The sequence below is a fragment of the Oncorhynchus keta genome, chromosome 35 (genome assembly GCF_023373465.1).
Source record: "Oncorhynchus keta strain PuntledgeMale-10-30-2019 chromosome 35, Oket_V2, whole genome shotgun sequence".
In the NCBI taxonomy this organism is placed as follows: Eukaryota; Metazoa; Chordata; class Actinopteri; order Salmoniformes; family Salmonidae; genus Oncorhynchus; species Oncorhynchus keta.
In genome coordinates, this window is record NC_068455.1 from 43,297,613 (window position 1) to 43,315,457 (window position 17,845).

The window sequence follows — 17,845 nt, forward strand, 5'->3', positions numbered from 1 at the left end:
ATAAACAAGTTGTTTATCTACCCAGCAAGTCAGATTTCTAAAAGTTTTACGGCGAAAACATAGCACATATTTATGTCAAACCACCACCACAGACATAGCTCATTTGCATAGCCAAGTAGGAAAAAATATGCAATCAACAAACGCAGGATTAAAAGAAAAATCATTTCACTAACCTTTTGAAATCTTCATCAGATGACAGTAATATAACATGTTACACAGTACATTCATTTTTTTTTCAATAATCTACAATATATATCCATAAATCTCTGTTTACAATGATGCATCGTTCAGAAAATGCTACTAAAATGTAAGGAGAAATGCCGATAGCTCCGGCAGATAACGTCAGCTAACAAGGAATACACATCATAAACTTTGACTAAATATGCATGTTCTACATATGTATAGGAAGATACACTTCTTCTAAATGCAATCGCGGTGTTACATTTATTTTTAACGTTACAGGTTGCGTTCACTAGGCTATACTAGGAGTCAGCACTCCAAAAGTAGCATTATCGCTCCTCTATCTTGGAGTCGACAGAAACCCAAATTTACCACATAAATATTCCCTTACCTTTGCTGTTCTTCCATCAAAAGACCTGGAAGGGATTATACTTACCAAAACAGCGTTTAGTTTTCAAGTCTGCGTCTTTCGGTTCTCAAACACGACACTTTTCGGTCGAAATGTAGCCAAAAGTCAAGTGGATGCGCACCAAAACGTCGAACTTACATATCATATGTCGAGTAAACTTGTCAAACTAACTTCATAATCAAGCTTTAACATGTTATAAAGGTGTACAGCAAACGTGAGAACGAACAGAAACACAGGCACCGTTCAATCGATCTTGGAAAAAAGACAGGACCTGAGCAGAGCGAGCATAAAAGTGACCGTTTTTTTTGAGTGACTGAGAGCTTTCGGCATGCTCAAACTCTCGCCAGCGCGATTCTCACAATGAGAAGCCCCATTGAAAGCTGAGATCGCGCTGAACACGTAGGGACTGTTTGGGAGCTGTAACTGTAACTGTTTGAGAGCTGTAACTGTTTGGGAAGGGTGTTTGCGATGACGTCAAAGCTGGGCCAACTTGACAAGAGATAGTTTGGGAGAATGCATGCTCTGAGAGTTCTGCTTTAAACGGTTTTAGAAGCTTTAGAGTGTTTTCTATTCGATAATATTTTTTATGTGCATATATTAGCAATTTTGGGGAAAAATATTTTCAGTTTACTATGGGCACGCACTTTCTCCAACAGGGGCAGTATAGAGCAAGAGTTCTAAGAGGTTAAGAACAAATTCTTATTTTCAATGACGGCCTATGAACAGCGGGTTAACTGCCTGTTCAGGGGCAGAACGACAGATGTGTACCTTGTCAGCTCGGGGGTTTGAACTTGCAACCTTCCGGTTACTAGTCCAACGCTCTAACCACTAGGCTACCCTGCCGCCCCATATATAGGTATTGTTTTTAAAGATTTTTTGTCTGCCTAGAGAGGGGGAGAAAGTAAAAGTTTTCCTGAAGGACATTTGCACAAAGAGCTTTAACACCCCACCACCCCCCCGCCAGTCGCTAAACACGCTCTTTTTACCTCTTTAAATATTGAGAATCATTTCAAATTCCTCCTTCGCCCCCCTTTGATGCTGCATGCCTCCAAACACCTTTGTGACTGGTCTGCATCCCAAATGGCACCTTATTCCATTTTAGTGCACTGTTGTGCACTTCTTTCAACCAGAGCCCTATGGGGCCTGGTTAAATATAGTGCACTATAAAGGGAATAGGGTGCCATTTGGGACGTAACATATAAGTGGACCATGGCTGAAATATACATGAACCTCAGTTGTTGCACCGTAGCCTTGTCTTATTACCCAGGATCCCTTGTGTCTGTGCCAGGGGACAGGCTCTCCCGCTCCCCATTGTGTCACTCAGGCTGCCACCACCCCCTCCTTCATGTCAGCTGGAAAATGTCTCCACTAATAGAGAGTCCCTCTCTGGGCCTGGCCTCTGGCCCTTCGGCCCCCAACTAGCCTCCACACACATGCCACAGCTGCAGAGAGAGAGAGAGAGAGAGAGAGAGAGTCCACCTCGCAAACTACGCCACAACAACATAGTACTCTCTCCTCACCCTCCTCTGCTTTAGTGCTGAACACTATATTCACACAGCACAGGCCCCACTCGAGTAGATCACACTGCATGTTGTTCTCTTTAGCCTTTCTCTTTTACAGGGATAACTCTTGCTTTTTATGTAATTGTATTGCTCAAATGCCTGTATGTTTGTTTTTCTGTTTTTGTGCTGCTATAAAATATTTGGGTTAGCTGGTAGGTGGGGAGAGCCTGTATGGTGGGCGTCGTTAAAGAAAATACAATTATGAGTTCAAGAGTCAGAGATATAGGCCTACAACATGAATATAGAACATTTTCTCCGAGTGTGTTGTTGAGTGCATATGGTTGTTGGAGAATATGTAAATTGTTGCTAGCATGGGCCAAAGCATTGGACTTTCCCTCTTTGTAATTTGCAGAGCGGTCTGGCTCTGATCAGTGTCAGAAATGCTCTTGCGCACACTAGCACACACATGCATGCAGGGTTGGTAGGTTACTTTCTAAATGTAATCCGTTCCAGTTACTAGTTACCTGTCCAAAATTGTAATCACTAACGTAATTTTTTGGATTGCCCAAACTCAGTAACGTAGTCTGATTACATTCAGTTACTTTTAGATTATTTTCCCCTTAAGAGGCATTGGAAGAAGACAAAATGTATGTTACCAATTAAACGACATCTATTAAAGGCTAAATCAATGTTAAAGTTTACATAGCTGGCCCTTTTACTTTATGGGTTGGTTATGTATGCTTCTTCTAACCCATCACTTTCTACTACATATAATAATACGATTAAATGATGTCTTTACATTTAAAACCAAAGTCTATCAGGATTCCAATAAATGTTATACCCCTTGATCTTCAAGAAATATGGAAGTATAGATCAGCCAAATTGTTTTACCTGAGCATAACCCCAAAACTAAGGATTTATAGGCCAGCCCTACTCTGTTGATTGATTTTCTTGTCACGGAGGACTGATTGGGCTCATTGATTCGAGTTGAAAAATAAATGCCGTGCTCATGGAATGGCAGTCACCGAGCACTATGGAAAAGTGCTATTTACGGTGCCTTGCAAAAGTATTCACCCCCTTTGGCGTTTTTCCTATTTTGTTTCATTACAACCTGTAATTTAAATGGATTTTTATTTGGATTTCATGTAATGGACATACACAAAATAGTCCAAATTGGTGAAGTGAAATTAAAATAATAACTTGTTTCAAGAAATTCTAAAAATTCTAAACGGAAACAGGTTGCGTGCATATTGTAACGGTTGGCGTATGAAGGAGAAGAGGAGGACCAACGCGCAGCGTGGTATGTGTCCATATTTATTAAATGAACACGGAAATAACAAAAATACCAACGAGAACGACCGAAAACAGTTCTGGCTGGTGCAGACACACAACAGAAAACAATCACCCACGAAACACAGTAGAAAACAGGCTCCCTGAATATGGTTCTCAATCAGGGACAACGATTGACTGCTGCCTCTGATTGAGAACCATACCAGGCCAAACACAGAAATAGCAAATCATAGAAAAACTAACCTAGACAACCCACCAACTCACGCCCTCACCATACTAAAACAAAGACATAACAAAAGAACTAAGGTCAGAATGTGACACGTACTGTATGTACTGTACAGTATTCACCCCTTTGCTATGAAGCCCCTAAATAAGATCTGGTGCAACCAATTACCTTCAGAAGTCACGTAATTATGTTAAATAAAGTCCACCTGTGTGCAATCTAAGTGTCACATGATTTGTCACATAATCTCATAATCTCAGTTGAAGACAGAGGTTTACATACACCTTAGCCAAATACATTTAAACTCAGTTTTTCACAATTCCTGATATTTAATCCTAGTAAAAATTCCCTGTCTTAGGTCTGTTAGGATCACCACTTTATTTTAAGAATGTGAAATGTCAGAATAATAGTAGAGAGAATGATTTATTTCAGCTTTTATTTATTTTATCACATTCCCAGTGGGTCAGAAGTTTACATACTCACAATAAGTATTAGGTAGCATTGCCTTTAAATTGTTTAACTTGGGTCAAACATTTCGGGTAGCCTTCAACAAGCTTCCCACAATAAGTTGGGTGAATTTTGGCCCATTCCTCCTGACAGAGCTGGTGTAACTGAGTCAGGTTTGTAGGCCTCCTTGCTCGCACACGCTTTTTCAGTTCTGCCCACAAATGTTCTATAGGATTGAGGTCAGGGCCTTGTGACGGCCACTCCAATACCTTGACTTTGATGTCCTTATTAAGCAATTTTGACACAACTTTGGAAGTATGCTTGGGATCATTGTCCATTTGGAAGACCCATTTGCGACCAAGCTTTAATGTCTTGAGATGTTGCTTCAATATATACCCACATAATTTGCAGTTGCAAATTGTAGTCTGGCCTTTTTATGGCGGTTTTGGAGCAGTGGCTTCTTCCTTGCTGAGCGGCCTTTCAGGTTGACTGGTACGATATAAGTCCACAAAAGTATATCAAAAGTGTGCTCCTTTGCGCATGTGTCCATTAGGCCTATGGATTTGTATTTTTTAACAGCATGAATTAGATTTAGCAATGGAAGGCCCACTTCTATTCCATAGGCTGGGATCTGCACAATGCAGCTGTTGCAAGAGTGCATTTTTCACCGGCTGTCCACTGGTTTCAAAGACAATGATTGATAGGCAGCTTAAAATTCTTGAATTAAACCATTATTGGTTTCAAATACACATTTAGATTTGTGAACAGCCAACCACAACAACCACAATCCGTAAGGTGCAAATAGCTCAATGAGAGCAGTAGTGTGATTCACATCAATGCGCAATATAGATATCATTAATAAGTGATATCCGTATTGCCGTAGACTACACCACCGCTGTCATCCTTACCTCCAAGTGTTTATTCAAGTTGGATAATCTTTGGTTGCTGACAGCAGTCGCACCATTGGAAGACATAGCCTGGACTGTAGCCTACAACAGCCGATTCCTGTTCTATTCCATCAAACACATTTGGTGTGTCATCATAGTGGTCTCTGACTTGTGGTTAGACTCACTCAGATGGAACAAACTTAAACTTGTGCCCTTTTTTCAATGCTGTATTGAATGTCATTGAGAAGACAGAGAAGTGTCAAAGATCGTTTTCAAAGTAATCCTTCGAAGTAATCATCTAAGTTTCTCAAAAGTATCTGTAATCTGATTACAATATTTTTGCTGGTAACGTAATGGATTACAGTTACTGTTTTTTGTTGTTCTGATCACCTCACATGTGATCCGTTACTCTCCAACCCAGCATGCATGCACGGATGCACGCACACACACACACATTCTATCGGTTGTTCATCCATACACTTCCTTCACCGGTCTCATGGGCATTGGGGACATATTTTACTACAGTGCTTTGCTCCCATTTTCCAGTTTTGCATCCTATTAAGCTTTTATGGTCCTCCGGCCCAGCTTGAGCCCTTAGAATTACTTTATAAAGTGCGAGAGACCGGCTAGGCCGTTAGGCCTCTGACACACACACAGTTTCACACACACACACACAGTTGCACACACACACAGTTTCACACACAGTTTCACACACACACACACACACACACACACACACACACACACACACACACACACACACACACACACACACACACACACACACACACACACAGAACAAGGATGGTTTTTTTGGCTCCGTATTCTGCCTTTACATCTGTTGCCTCTAGTAGGCTATAACCTTGTCCAGTACTATTGGCCATCAGTCAGTTGCACAAGCGTCTCCGGACTTTGGCAGGAGACGCTTCCTCCTTAGTCATTTTGTTCCATCTTGCAAAGCTGAATGCGTGGACTTGGATAGAATGGCAGCGGAGCAAGTTTTCCTAGCTAGACTGGGAAACCGCTACTCGAGCCTCTGAAGGTTAGTTAAAAGGGTTTTAGGCTATACTATACTGTATTCTCCCTTTGGCACCATCCACAACCTGTACCACAGGCAGCCTACTTACTGCATCATGTATTAAAAATGTATCAAACTAAAAAGTTTATAAAAAGAGGGGAGAAAGAGAGATGAGGAATGAGCCCAAACCTTTAGAGAAACACACAGAACACAGAGTCCTGTCAGCCTATCAGGCTACGGAGTTTGCCAAACAGTTATACGTTTGCCTATCAGGCTACGGAGTTTGCCAAACAGTTATACGTTTGCCAAACAGTTATTGCTTATCAGGCTTCTTTTTATGTGACTAGCCCTATTTGGGTTTTAACGAGCAGCTAGCAGAGAGGTGAGAACAGAAAGATTGAGGAGAAAGAAAAGGGGGAGAGAGGGAGTAAGAGAAGGCTTTTCAGAGCTTCTCTTCAGTCCTAATTGGGCTTGTGAGCGAGGGGCACGAGGGGTCCCACTTGAAACGGGAAGAACAGGCAGGTAGGCTTCTTCTCTCTCTCTTTCTTGTTTTCGTTCTCTCTCTCACTCTCAGGTGGAGTGCCTATCTCTTTCAGTGTCTAGTGTGAGGTCAATGTGTTCCCATGATATTTCTATATGTTCTGAATCACAAATCTCTCCTGTCTACATCAAATACTGAAACTCTCCCTTCTGCCACGACAAAGGGAGGGATACCTGCACAGTGTGTGTGTGTGTGTGTGTGTCTGTGTGTGTGTGTGTGTGTGTGTGTGTGTGTGTGTGTGTGTGTGTGTGTGTGTGTGTGTGTGTGTGTGTGTGTGTGTGTGTGTGTGTGTGTGTGTGTGTGTGTGTGTGTGTGTGTGTGCGTGTGCGTGTGTGTGTGAGACTGTGTCTTTGCCTTTGTGAGTGCATACTTGCGTGTTAAAGAACAACTCTCCAAATGTATTTTTGGCAAGTAAAACGTTTGTGAATCCTTGTACCACATCATTTGCCTACAACCAACCACCAGAGGCTGATTGTATCTGTCTGTGTGGGTTTCATTCCTTCCTGATTGAACTCCCTTAGAAAAGCTCTGCTCAGTGTCTCATGCGGCAGCAGGAGATTGGCAGTTTGCAGTGGCCTGATAAAGTTACAGTATCAATCAGAGGCTGTTTTGGGGGAGGGGAGGGGAGGGGAGGGGGTGGAAGGGGAGGGAGGGGGTGGAAGGACACTTAAGGAAGGTTTTTTGACAACAAGGTTCCGCTCTTTTCTGGTAGACAGCAAGGTGTGTGTGTGTGTGTGTGTGTGTGTGTGTGTGTGTGTGTGTGTGTGTGTGTGTGTGTGTGTGTGTGTGTGTGTGTGTGTGTGTGTGTGTGTGTGTGTGTGTGTGTGTGTGTGTGTGTGTGTGTGTGTGTGTGTGTGTGTGTGTGTGTGTGTGTGTGTGTGTAGCTCTACCATTTGCAGTAATAGCAGTCAGGCTCCAGTGTAATGTACTGTAGCTAGTCCCTGTTTTTTTGTGTCACTGGGCTGCGTGTGTTTTATATTCTCTATCCCCTGTCTATCCCGACAACACAACACACACACACACATCTTCCTCAGGGACAGTTTTATGGCTGTGCTCTATGGCCTCCTTGTCACTGGACCACAATGGGCCTTACATATATACAAGGAGGGTGAGAGATTGTGGTAGTGCTGTCGCTCCTCTGCTGACTCCCAGTTGAATCTGACAGAGACAGAGAGAGAGAGATAAACAGACATACAGGCAATGCGGGCTCACCTTATATTCACACACACACACGCGCTCGGCTGCCTTGGGAACACCACTATGCTTCAGGTCACTGAGCATGCCCAGTTTGGAACAAAACCACGATAGATAAATAACCTTTAATAAAGGACAATTGGAATGCGAAAACATCACGGACATGTGCTTTACATTGCTGTACGCTACAGGTTCATCATGCTTTCGGTCAGGGTGTTACATTTGTGCTAGAGAGCCAGCGCAGGAGAGAGAAGAGAGAGAGAGAGAGTGTGTGTGTGTGTGTGTGTGTGTGTGTGTGTGTGTGTGTGTGTGTGTGTGTGTGTGTGTGTGTGTGCGTGTGCGTGTGCGTGTGCGTGTGCGTGTGCGTGTGTGTGTGTGTGTGTGAGAGAGATAGGTGGAAAGAAATGAAAATTGAATTCAGTGGGCAGCATTGTGTTTGAAACATCTCATTAGCTTCGGCATCAGATTTAGCGTGGCCTGGTGAAATGTATTTCTGTATCACTCTCTTAGAGGGAGTCCTGCTGCCGTGACAACAATGCTCACTGTTTCTCCCCTCTCAGCCCATAACACCTACTGTATCTCTGTGTGTGTGTGTGTGTGTGTGTGTGTGTGTGTGTGTGTGTGTGTGTGTGTGTGTGTGTGTGTGTGTGTGTGTGTGTGTGTGTGTGTGTGTGTGTGTGTGTGTGTGTGTGTGTGTGTGTGTGTGTGTGTGTGTGTGTGTGTGTGTGTGTGTGTACATGCATAGATCTCAGACAATGACCTAACACCTCGACCTCCCTCTCTATCTCCGCAGTCAACTCAGGAGACGGCATTGACTACAGCCAGCAGAAGAGGGAGAACATCGGAGACCTGATCCAGGAGACCTTGGAGGTGTTTGAGCGCTACGGGGGTGAGGACGCCTTCATCAACATCAAATACATGGTGCCCACCTACGAGTCCTGCATGCTCAACTAGCCGGATGGACACCGCCGCGAAGACCCAACATCCCTAACTCACCCCCCCAACCCTTTCTTCCCCCTCTTCCCCCACTTGAGCCAACCTCTCTCTACGCTACCTTTTTTTGGCCCATTAAATGACTAACCGCAAGTCATTATTATTTTTCACCTGCCTGTGTCATTTGGGAATGTGCACCGTATATTTCTACAACTGTCATACGCTTCTTTTGTCCGTTTCTTTGTCACTTCACTTGTGAACGGGGGTTCAGGTACGAAAACAGAACAAAAGAACACTCGCTCAAATGAATTCTCATTAAAAGCAATATTGTCAGATGCATCTTCCTACGTGTTGCTGTATTTGAATGGGTTCCTCGTTGGTGTAGACTAGACACTAAACGACCTACTCTTTTCTACTAGTTCCAGCTACTAGTTTTTGTTATGTTCCTGTGAATGAGAGTACCTCTATGTACATGTACATTTGACCCTTTGGGCACAACTCAAACATACCTTTACATAACAGCTGCTGAAATAATATGCAGCTGGACCCAATTATTACAAAATAATCGTACAATATATCCCTGGAATTCAAATCCGAACCTCGAAACCAGTTCCACAGCTTTTTTTTTTACCCCAGGTGGGTGCAATTAATTATCAGGTAGAACAGAAAACCAGGGGTAGTCCGGACTTTGTACGGTAAGATTTGAATAACCCTGCCATATATCATAGCAACGGGTTATAAATGTAACAACAATAATATAATAATAATAATACTTCTAATAATAGTGTTATTGTGTAGAACGGAAGGCAGACGGACCCCTACTACGACAGCTGCTGGAAAATCTCCGCCCTCCTTCCCATGCTGGAGCGTGCCTAAACATGTTGGGAAATGCCTGGTGGAATGAGGGCTAGCAGCATTCCTAGGTGCCGCTCACTCGTTGTCACAGAACACAGTAACCTGCCTTTTTTTGTGCCTTTGAACCGTATCCCAGACACACACAGCGTGTGTGTTTCTGTGAGTGTGAGACTGTGTGAATGCGTACTTATGCATGCGTGTACTCATACCTGTGTGTACATGTGCACGTACGTGTGCATGGTGTTTACCTCCGACACACTCCGCCGTGACCCGGTAGGGAAGCAACACAAGTCCGTTTATTCTACAGCCTTGCCTCTCACACCAGCACAGTCACACCATCATTGTGTCTCGTCAGTCCTCTCTCTTAGGCTTGCCTTGTTGTAGCCTAGAGTACAGTACTTAATTAGATAGCTCACTCAATAACAGCCTCTCCCCGACAACAATGGCTGAATTAGTCCGACTGCTGCTCACATCACACCACGCCCGACTCACCGGAGAAAGACACTCACAAAGACACTCGCCCCAGCTCTCGTTGTAACTAACGTCCACCACCAAGCATCTTTACAGCTGCACAGAGAAAATATGTTTGACACGAAGACAACTTCATAACACCTTATTGCTCATGTGTTTGGGTGCTTTGTGTGTCTCTGCCAAAGGTTTATATGTTGTTGAGGCTTAATACAGTAAGTCTATCATTCATGGTTTAAAAAAATATATCCCTTCCCATAACAGAATGTTTTCTCCACTACTCCATGACTGGATCAATTCACTGTGTACCCTGCAACTCAGTGCTACAACTTCTTAATTTGAGTCCGACTTCTGTTCTCCACACAAAGGGTCTGTTTTGAGCTCGATTAGGTCACATCAAAGGAACTAATCTGTGTCAAATAGAGTCTGTATTGTGTGTCGATCACTCTGGACCAAGGCTCATTTAGGTAGGTGAGAGTGCAGAAGCGGAAATTGACATTGGCCTCCAGCTGGACTGATCAGTAATGTAGACACACACACACACACACACAAGTACACACACACACGCACACACACACACACACACATGTACACACACACACACACACACACTGGCATCCAATAGATCAGAGTAGTAACACACACATAAACCCTACTAGCATCAAATCTAGGCAGTCTATTGGCCTTCTACATCCAAACGTTTGTCAGGTGTGTGCGTACTGGGAGCGGAGTCAGGTGCAGGAGAGCAGAGAGTTGTGAACAGGCACACACTTTATTTAGGCAGGAGAAACCAACAGACGGGCGCCACTGCGTCGAAAACCTCCAGCCCACAGGCAAAAGTGCAAAACGCGCAAAACAGTCACAATAATTTACGTTTAGCAATAAACACCTTCGTGAACAACACGGTATAAGCAAACCAGTCTGGCACGTCAACAATTAACACGTAACACAAACAATTTCACACAAAGGCATGTGGGGGAACAGAGGAATAAATACGTGCAGTGTGATTGGGGAATGAAAACCAGGTGTGGATCAATGAAAAATGGATGGCTAGATGGCTAGAAAGCCGGTGACGTCGACCACCGAATGCCGCCCAAACAGGGAGAGGAGCCCACTTCGGCGGAAGTCATGACAACGTTCGAGCCAAGCAACAGAGCAGGAGCTGTTCATGCAAGGGGAGTACAAACTGAAACGACCACGAAAAGAGAACATATAAGGCATTATTTGACCTCATCTGAAGCTTTGCACTAGACTGCGTCTGATTTGCCTCAGACCGTATCACTGGAGTGGAAGGCCCAGCGTGAAATGAAATGAGTTGAATTTTTGTTTTTGTGTTCTCGAAATGAAATGGGTCACCTTAAAGAGCAACATTCATTTCCGAGACCACTGCTGCTGATCATAGTCTAACTTCCCTCTTGAAGTATAATGAGCTATTTTTCACTTTGTCACCCTGTGTGCCAATCCAAAAACCTAGAAGCGCTTTGTTCCCAAAACTGAGAAAATCGTTTGAAGCTTGCAAGACTTTGTCCTCTACAACTGATAGAAAAAAGGATTTTAATGTTTTTTATTACAGATGATTATAGAGGGTTCGTTTGATTCACTCACTGCCTATTGTGAAATGTCGGTCTGTTGGGTGTTTTGAAGTTTAATATTGATCACACTTCATTCAAACGTTTTGCAATATCTCTGTATTTGGGTGTTCAGGTTTTCCTGATACCTTATATGTGTGTTGATAATATTAAGGAAATTCTCTGGCTTTGCTAAAATAGCACAAGCCCCAAATCCAAGGTATGAAGTGTCTGATAGTATTTGTGCCGTGTAAGGTTTCCTATAATGTCAGCATTGTAAAGCTGTGTGTGTGTGTGTGTGTGTGTGTGTGTGTGTGTGTGTGTGTAAACACTGAAAAATGTGTGAGAGAAACTACAGAACTGTAAAGAAAGTACAGTACTGTAAAGAAAGCACTGATCTGGTTTGACAGACTTCAATATTTATGATTTATGTGTACAAACATTCAGCGCAACCATGGAAAGAATTCAGAGCAAGGATCTGACACCTATGCAATGTGAGTGAAGCCTTCCCATTGGGTCCTAATGTAACCGTCCCTCGAGTCCTACAACAACCCACTATAGGCATGCCCATTGCCCAATGAGTGCCCCGCCATTTCTGCTCTCTGGCCCGCTTCCACCTTTGGGACAGGGTTGTTAATGGAAGAGGGACGTTTTTTCATTTTTTAAATGTTTTTTATTTCACCTTTATTTAACCAGGTAGGCAAAGTTGAGAACAAGTTCTCATTTACAATGCGACCTGGCCAAGATAAAGCAAAGCAGTTCGACACGTACAACAACACAGAGTTACACCTGGAGTAAAACAAACATACAGTCAATAATACAGTAGAAAAATGAGTCTATAATGTGAGAAAATTAGGTGAGATAAGGGAGGTAAAGGCAAAAAAAGGCCATGGTGGTGAAGTAAATACAATATAGCAAGTCAAATTTTTTTTTGCTTTCCCTAATCCCCAACCTGGCCTTATCCTTACTCTGTGCTGCAATGTGAGCCCCTGGAGGGTCACCCCAGACCCTGAGCATTCCTGGTGGGTGCAGTCACTCAGCGCTACCAACTTTGCCCTCGACAGCTGCCTCCGCGGATCACTGAGTGACAATAAACCCTCTCTACAACTGGCCCAGCTAGAGCTAATGCCATGCTACGCTAGCCCTTCTGTTAGCGCGTGTTCCATTAGCTCGCTGGCCGCTCTGCTGCAGAAGGTCACTTTCACAGAGCTCAAGTGTGTCCTTGGTGTGTCTCCGTCTTGCCGCATCATAGCGGTGGCAGGCGAACAAAGGCTTTTGTAACGGTGAGTCAACAGAGCGATACAAAGGCGATGGAAATAGCCCAGTTGTGCGCTGTGAATGAATAGCAGTGTCTGAGAGAGAGAAAGAGGGGGGTGCAAGATATGGAAAGAAGAGAGAAAGAATGAGAGGGGGAGAAACAGATAGAGAGACAAAGAACGCGTGAGGGAAAGAGCGAGCGAGACAGAGAGATTGCGGCAGAGTGTGTGTGTGTGTAAAGGCAGAGGTATAGAGACAGTGGCGAGGAGGACTCCTGGAAAGAGAGAAATGGATCCCGAAAGAGGGGGACAGGGTCTGTTGTGTCACCTGGTGGGGAGTGAGCTGTCTAGTCAGTCAGCTGCAGAATAGGACCGCAGGTTGCGCCCGGCCAGCTCCTCACACACTCAACCAGATGGGAAAAAAGAACAAAGGTAGAGGATCGCTGACAACTGGACCTTTACGACACGAACTGTGGCTCACTTCTCTGTACAAACAAACTGTGTGTGATTGAACCTGTTTCTGTCTGTATCTTTCTCCCTCTCGCTATTCATCTCATTGTTTGTTCTACACCATATTATAGAAACTTTTTTGCAATGTCGCTAGGACACAGGTTGCCTAGTGGTTAGAGCGTTGGGCCAGTAACTGAAAGGTTGCTGGTTTGAATCCCTGAGCTGACAAGGTAAAAATCTGTTATTCTGCCCCTGAACAAGGCAGTTAACCCACTGTTCCCTAGTAGGCTGTCATTGTAAATAAGAATTTGTTGTTAACTGACTTGCCTAGTTAAATAAAAAAAAATGTTTTGTTGTGCTTACAAAGGTTTACCTACAATGACTACTGGCTGGTATTGTAGTGGTCCTAGCCAGTTGTGGCACACTCAAAACCCACTGATCTCCTTAATGCAGTTCAGTGCAGCAATGTGTCTCAGAAAGCTGGTCTCAAAAGGCAGATAGAAGTAACAATGACGGAAGGGGAGGGCGGCGCAATTGAAATAAATGGCCCACTGGGAACAATTCATCTTGTTCAAGTAAGTCTGGCAGAGGCCACATGCTACGAGCAGAGCCTCTGAGCACGTGGACTTTTTTCACGGGCACAATGGAGATTTATTTATCTCCGGTGCCAATGCACCAGGTGTCAGATCTGCGGTTTAATTCAATTCAAGAGTAGGATAAGGGGGAACACTTTCAAAGGAGGCTCGTATTACGTTCGCCTCCTAGTACTTTCTGAAATGCCTCCTAAATATTAATAAACAAAGATGCCGCTATAACCAATACAATCTCTCCATCCTATTTATTTTTTGACCTACGTGTGTAGCAATATAGTGTGTTTTCCTTATCGGTGTAGAACAGTCTGTATGCAAATCTCAAAGGAGACTTTACTACACGTTCAAACCTTCTTCTCCTTGGAAGGACGTGATCAATGAGGAGGCTCTCACTCCAGGTGCCCTCTCCCTCACCCGTAGGTCTTATTAAATTTGGCGCCTTGGCCTTGGCCCCTAAGACTCTCATGAACTTCTACAGATGCACCATTGAGAGCATCCTGTCGGGCTATATCAGCGCTTGGTACGGCAATTGCTCTGTCCGCAACCACAGGGCTCTCCAGAGGGTGGTGGGGTCCACCTAGCGCATCACCGGGGGCACACTGCCTGCCATCCAGAACATCAGCACCTGGTGTCACAGGAAGGCCAAGAAGATCATCAAGGACCTCAGCCACCCAAGCCACAGTCTGATCACCCTGCTACCATCTAGAAGGCGGAGACAACATAGGTGCATCAAAGCTGGGACCAAGAGACTAGAAAACAGCTTCTATCTCCAGGCCATCAGACTGTTAAATAGTCACCACTAGCTGGCCAGCAGCTAGTACCCTGCCCTGAACTTAGCCACTGTTACCACCCGGTACTCTATCCTGCACCTGAGAGACTGCTGCCCTATGTACATAGCCATTGAACACGGGTCACTTCAACAATGTTTACATATTGTTTTAACCACTTCATATGTATATACTGTATTCTAGACAAGCCTCATCCTATATGACTACTGCTGTACAAATCAAATGTACATGTATATATAGCACTTTTTACATCAGCAGATGTCACAAAATGCTGATACAGAAACCCAGCATAAAACCCTAAACAACAAGCGTTGCAGATGTAGAAAACAGTGGCTAGAAAAAAACTCCCTAGAAAGGCAGAAGCCTAGGAAGAAACCTTGAGAGGAACTCGCCTCTGAGGAGTTGCCAGTCCTCTTCTGGCTGTGCCAGGTGGAGATTAAGGCCATTAAGGCTAGATTGTTCTTCAAGATGTACACACCTTTTCTATTCATATACTGTCCATAATGTTTATTACACACCACTATATACAGACACATACAGTTGAAGTCAGAAGTTTACATACACCTCAGCCAAATACATTTAAACTCAGTTTTTCACCATTTCTGGCATTTAATCCTAGTAAAAATTCCCTGTTTTAGGTCAGTTAGGATCACCACTTTATTTTTAGAATGTGAAATGTCAGCATAATAGAAGTTTACATCCACTCAATTAGTATTTGGTAGAATTGCCTTTAAATTGTTTAATTTGGGTGAATTTTGGCCCATTCCTCCTGATAGAGCTGGTGTAGGCCTTCTTGCTCGAACACGCTTTTTCAGTTCTGCTCACACATTTTCTATAGGATTGAGGTCAGGGCTTTGTGATGGCCACTCCAATACCTTGCCTTTGTTGTCCTTAAGCCATTTTGCCACAACTTTGGAAGTATGCTTGGAGTCATTGTCCATTTGGAAGACCCATTTGCAACCAAGCTTTAACTTCCTGACTGATGTCTTGAGATGTTGCTTCAATATATCAACATAATTTTCCATCCTCATGATGCCATCTATTTTGTGAAGTGCACCAGTCCCTCCTGCAGCAAAACACCCCCACAACATGATGCTGCCACCCCACAACATGATGCTGCCACCCCCATGCTTCACGGTTGGGATGGTGTTATTCGGCATGCAAGCCTCCTTTTTTCCTCCAAACTTAACGATGGTCATTATGGCCAGTTCAATTTTTGTTTCATCAGACCAGAGGACATTTCTCCAAAAAGTATGATCTTTGTGGAGGTCTACAATTTATTTTCTGTGTCATGCACAAAGAAGATGTCCTAACCGACTTGCCTAAACAATAGTTTGATGACTAGAAATTTGTGGAGTGGTTGATGGTTTAATGACTCCAACATAAGTATATGTAAACCTCCGACTTCAACTGTACATACAGACCAGTCAATAGTTAGAACACACCTACTCATTCAAGGGGTTCTTTATTTTTACTATTTTCTACATTGTAGAATAATTGTGAAGACATCAAAACTATGAAATGAAACATGGAATCATGTAGTATCCCAAAAAGTTTTAAACCCATCAAAATGTATTTGAGATGTCACGATCGTCGTAAAGACGAGACCAAGGCACAGCGTGAGTAGAGTTCCACGTAATTTTAATCAACTGAAACTCACCTAACATAAACAACAACCAAACGAAACGTGAAGCTACAGGTGTGCACTCAGGCAACTCAATTTAGACAAGATCCCACACTAGAAAGTGGGAAAAAGGGCTGCCTAAATATGATCCCCAATCAGAGACAACGATAAATGGCTGTCTCCGATTGGGAACCATATCAGGCCAACATAGACATACAAAACCCCTAGACATACATAAAACCTAGAGTACCCACCCTAGTCACACCCTGCCCTAACCAAAATATATAGAAAACAGATATCTAAGGTCAGGGCGTGACAGTACCACCCCCAAAGGTGCAGACTCCCGGTCGCAAACCTGAACCTATAGGGGAGGGTCCAGGTGGGCATTCACCCTCGGTGGCGGCTCCGGTTCTGGACGCAGTCCCCGCTACCGACACTGATCCCTCCGCTTCTGTGAAACCGGACCGTGGATCGTTGTCGGAGGAACCGGACCGTGGAACATCGCCGGAAGCTCAGAACTGGGAACCACCGCTGGAGGATCTGGACTGCAGCTCATCGCTGAAGACTCTGGACTGCAGCTCATCGCTGGAGGCCCCGGACTGGGGACCGTCGCTGGCGACCCCGGACTGGGGCTGGGGTCCGTCGTTGGAGGCTCCGAACTGGAGACCGTCGTCGGAGGTTCCGGACTGGGGACCGTGGCCGGAGGTTCCGGACTGTGGAACTGTCTGTATTATTTTGTATTGTTTGGTATTACTGCACTGTTGGAGTTAGAAACATAAGCTTTTTGCTGCACCTACGATAACATCTGCAAAATATGTGTACGCGACTAATACATTTTGATATGACTCACAAGCATTCTCCATACTCCTGTGCCTCATACAAACACACACACGCATGGCATGCATGCATGCATGCACGCACGCTCACACACACACACACACACACACACACACACACACACACACACACACACACACACACACACACACACACACACACACACACACACACACACACACACACACACACACACGTACATGCATGGACAACATATATACACAAGCACACACTCTCTCTCTTTCTTATCTGCTGTGGGGCTAGGAGTACCCCCACCCTGTTTACAATCATGGTTACAGTTGTAGCATTGCCAGGATTTCCAACTGAGCTCTAGCCACTTGTAGACTTTTCAGATGTGCAACGAAAAGTTGTAAGTGTTTCTCACAGTTTGTCCCCAGTTTGTCAGAGTGACCCATGGTTTAGGACGCTGTAGGTCATTGCAGTGGCATTGGGCTGACTTTTGTCCCGTTGACTGATGAATGGCAGGCAGGTTGGGGGGAAATTTGTCCTATCAATGCTGTCCCTCAGAGGTGGCTGCAGCTGTTCTAGTTCTATCAACCTCCCTCCCTCCTCCCCCTGTGACAACAGCCACACATGCCATTCCACCGAGTGGACGAACCACTAATAGAAAAAGGCACTGCGCCAAGGTGACCTTCAACAGAAGCGTTATTCCATGTAACATCTGAAGACTTTGGAACAATAACACTTGTTACACTTGCAAACCAAGCTTGCCATCTCTTCACCAAATCCATCCATTCATCCAATGCCATGTCGGGATCAGCCCT

The 17,845-nt window shown here is 44.2% G+C and overlaps 1 protein-coding gene across 1 annotated transcript in view; it reads left to right on the top strand.

The window, feature by feature from the left end:
• The window catches only part of LOC118368527 (parkin coregulated gene protein), a 258,968-nt gene extending 250,005 nt beyond the window's left edge, over window positions 1-8,963 (top strand). Inside the window, exon 5 of the mRNA XM_035752689.2 lies at window positions 8,485-8,963. Coding sequence (XP_035608582.1) covers window positions 8,485-8,645 — 161 coding nt within the window. The 3' untranslated portion in view covers window positions 8,646-8,963. The remainder of the gene's footprint in view (window positions 1-8,484) is intronic.
• The last annotated feature ends 8,882 nt before the right edge of the window (window positions 8,964-17,845 follow it).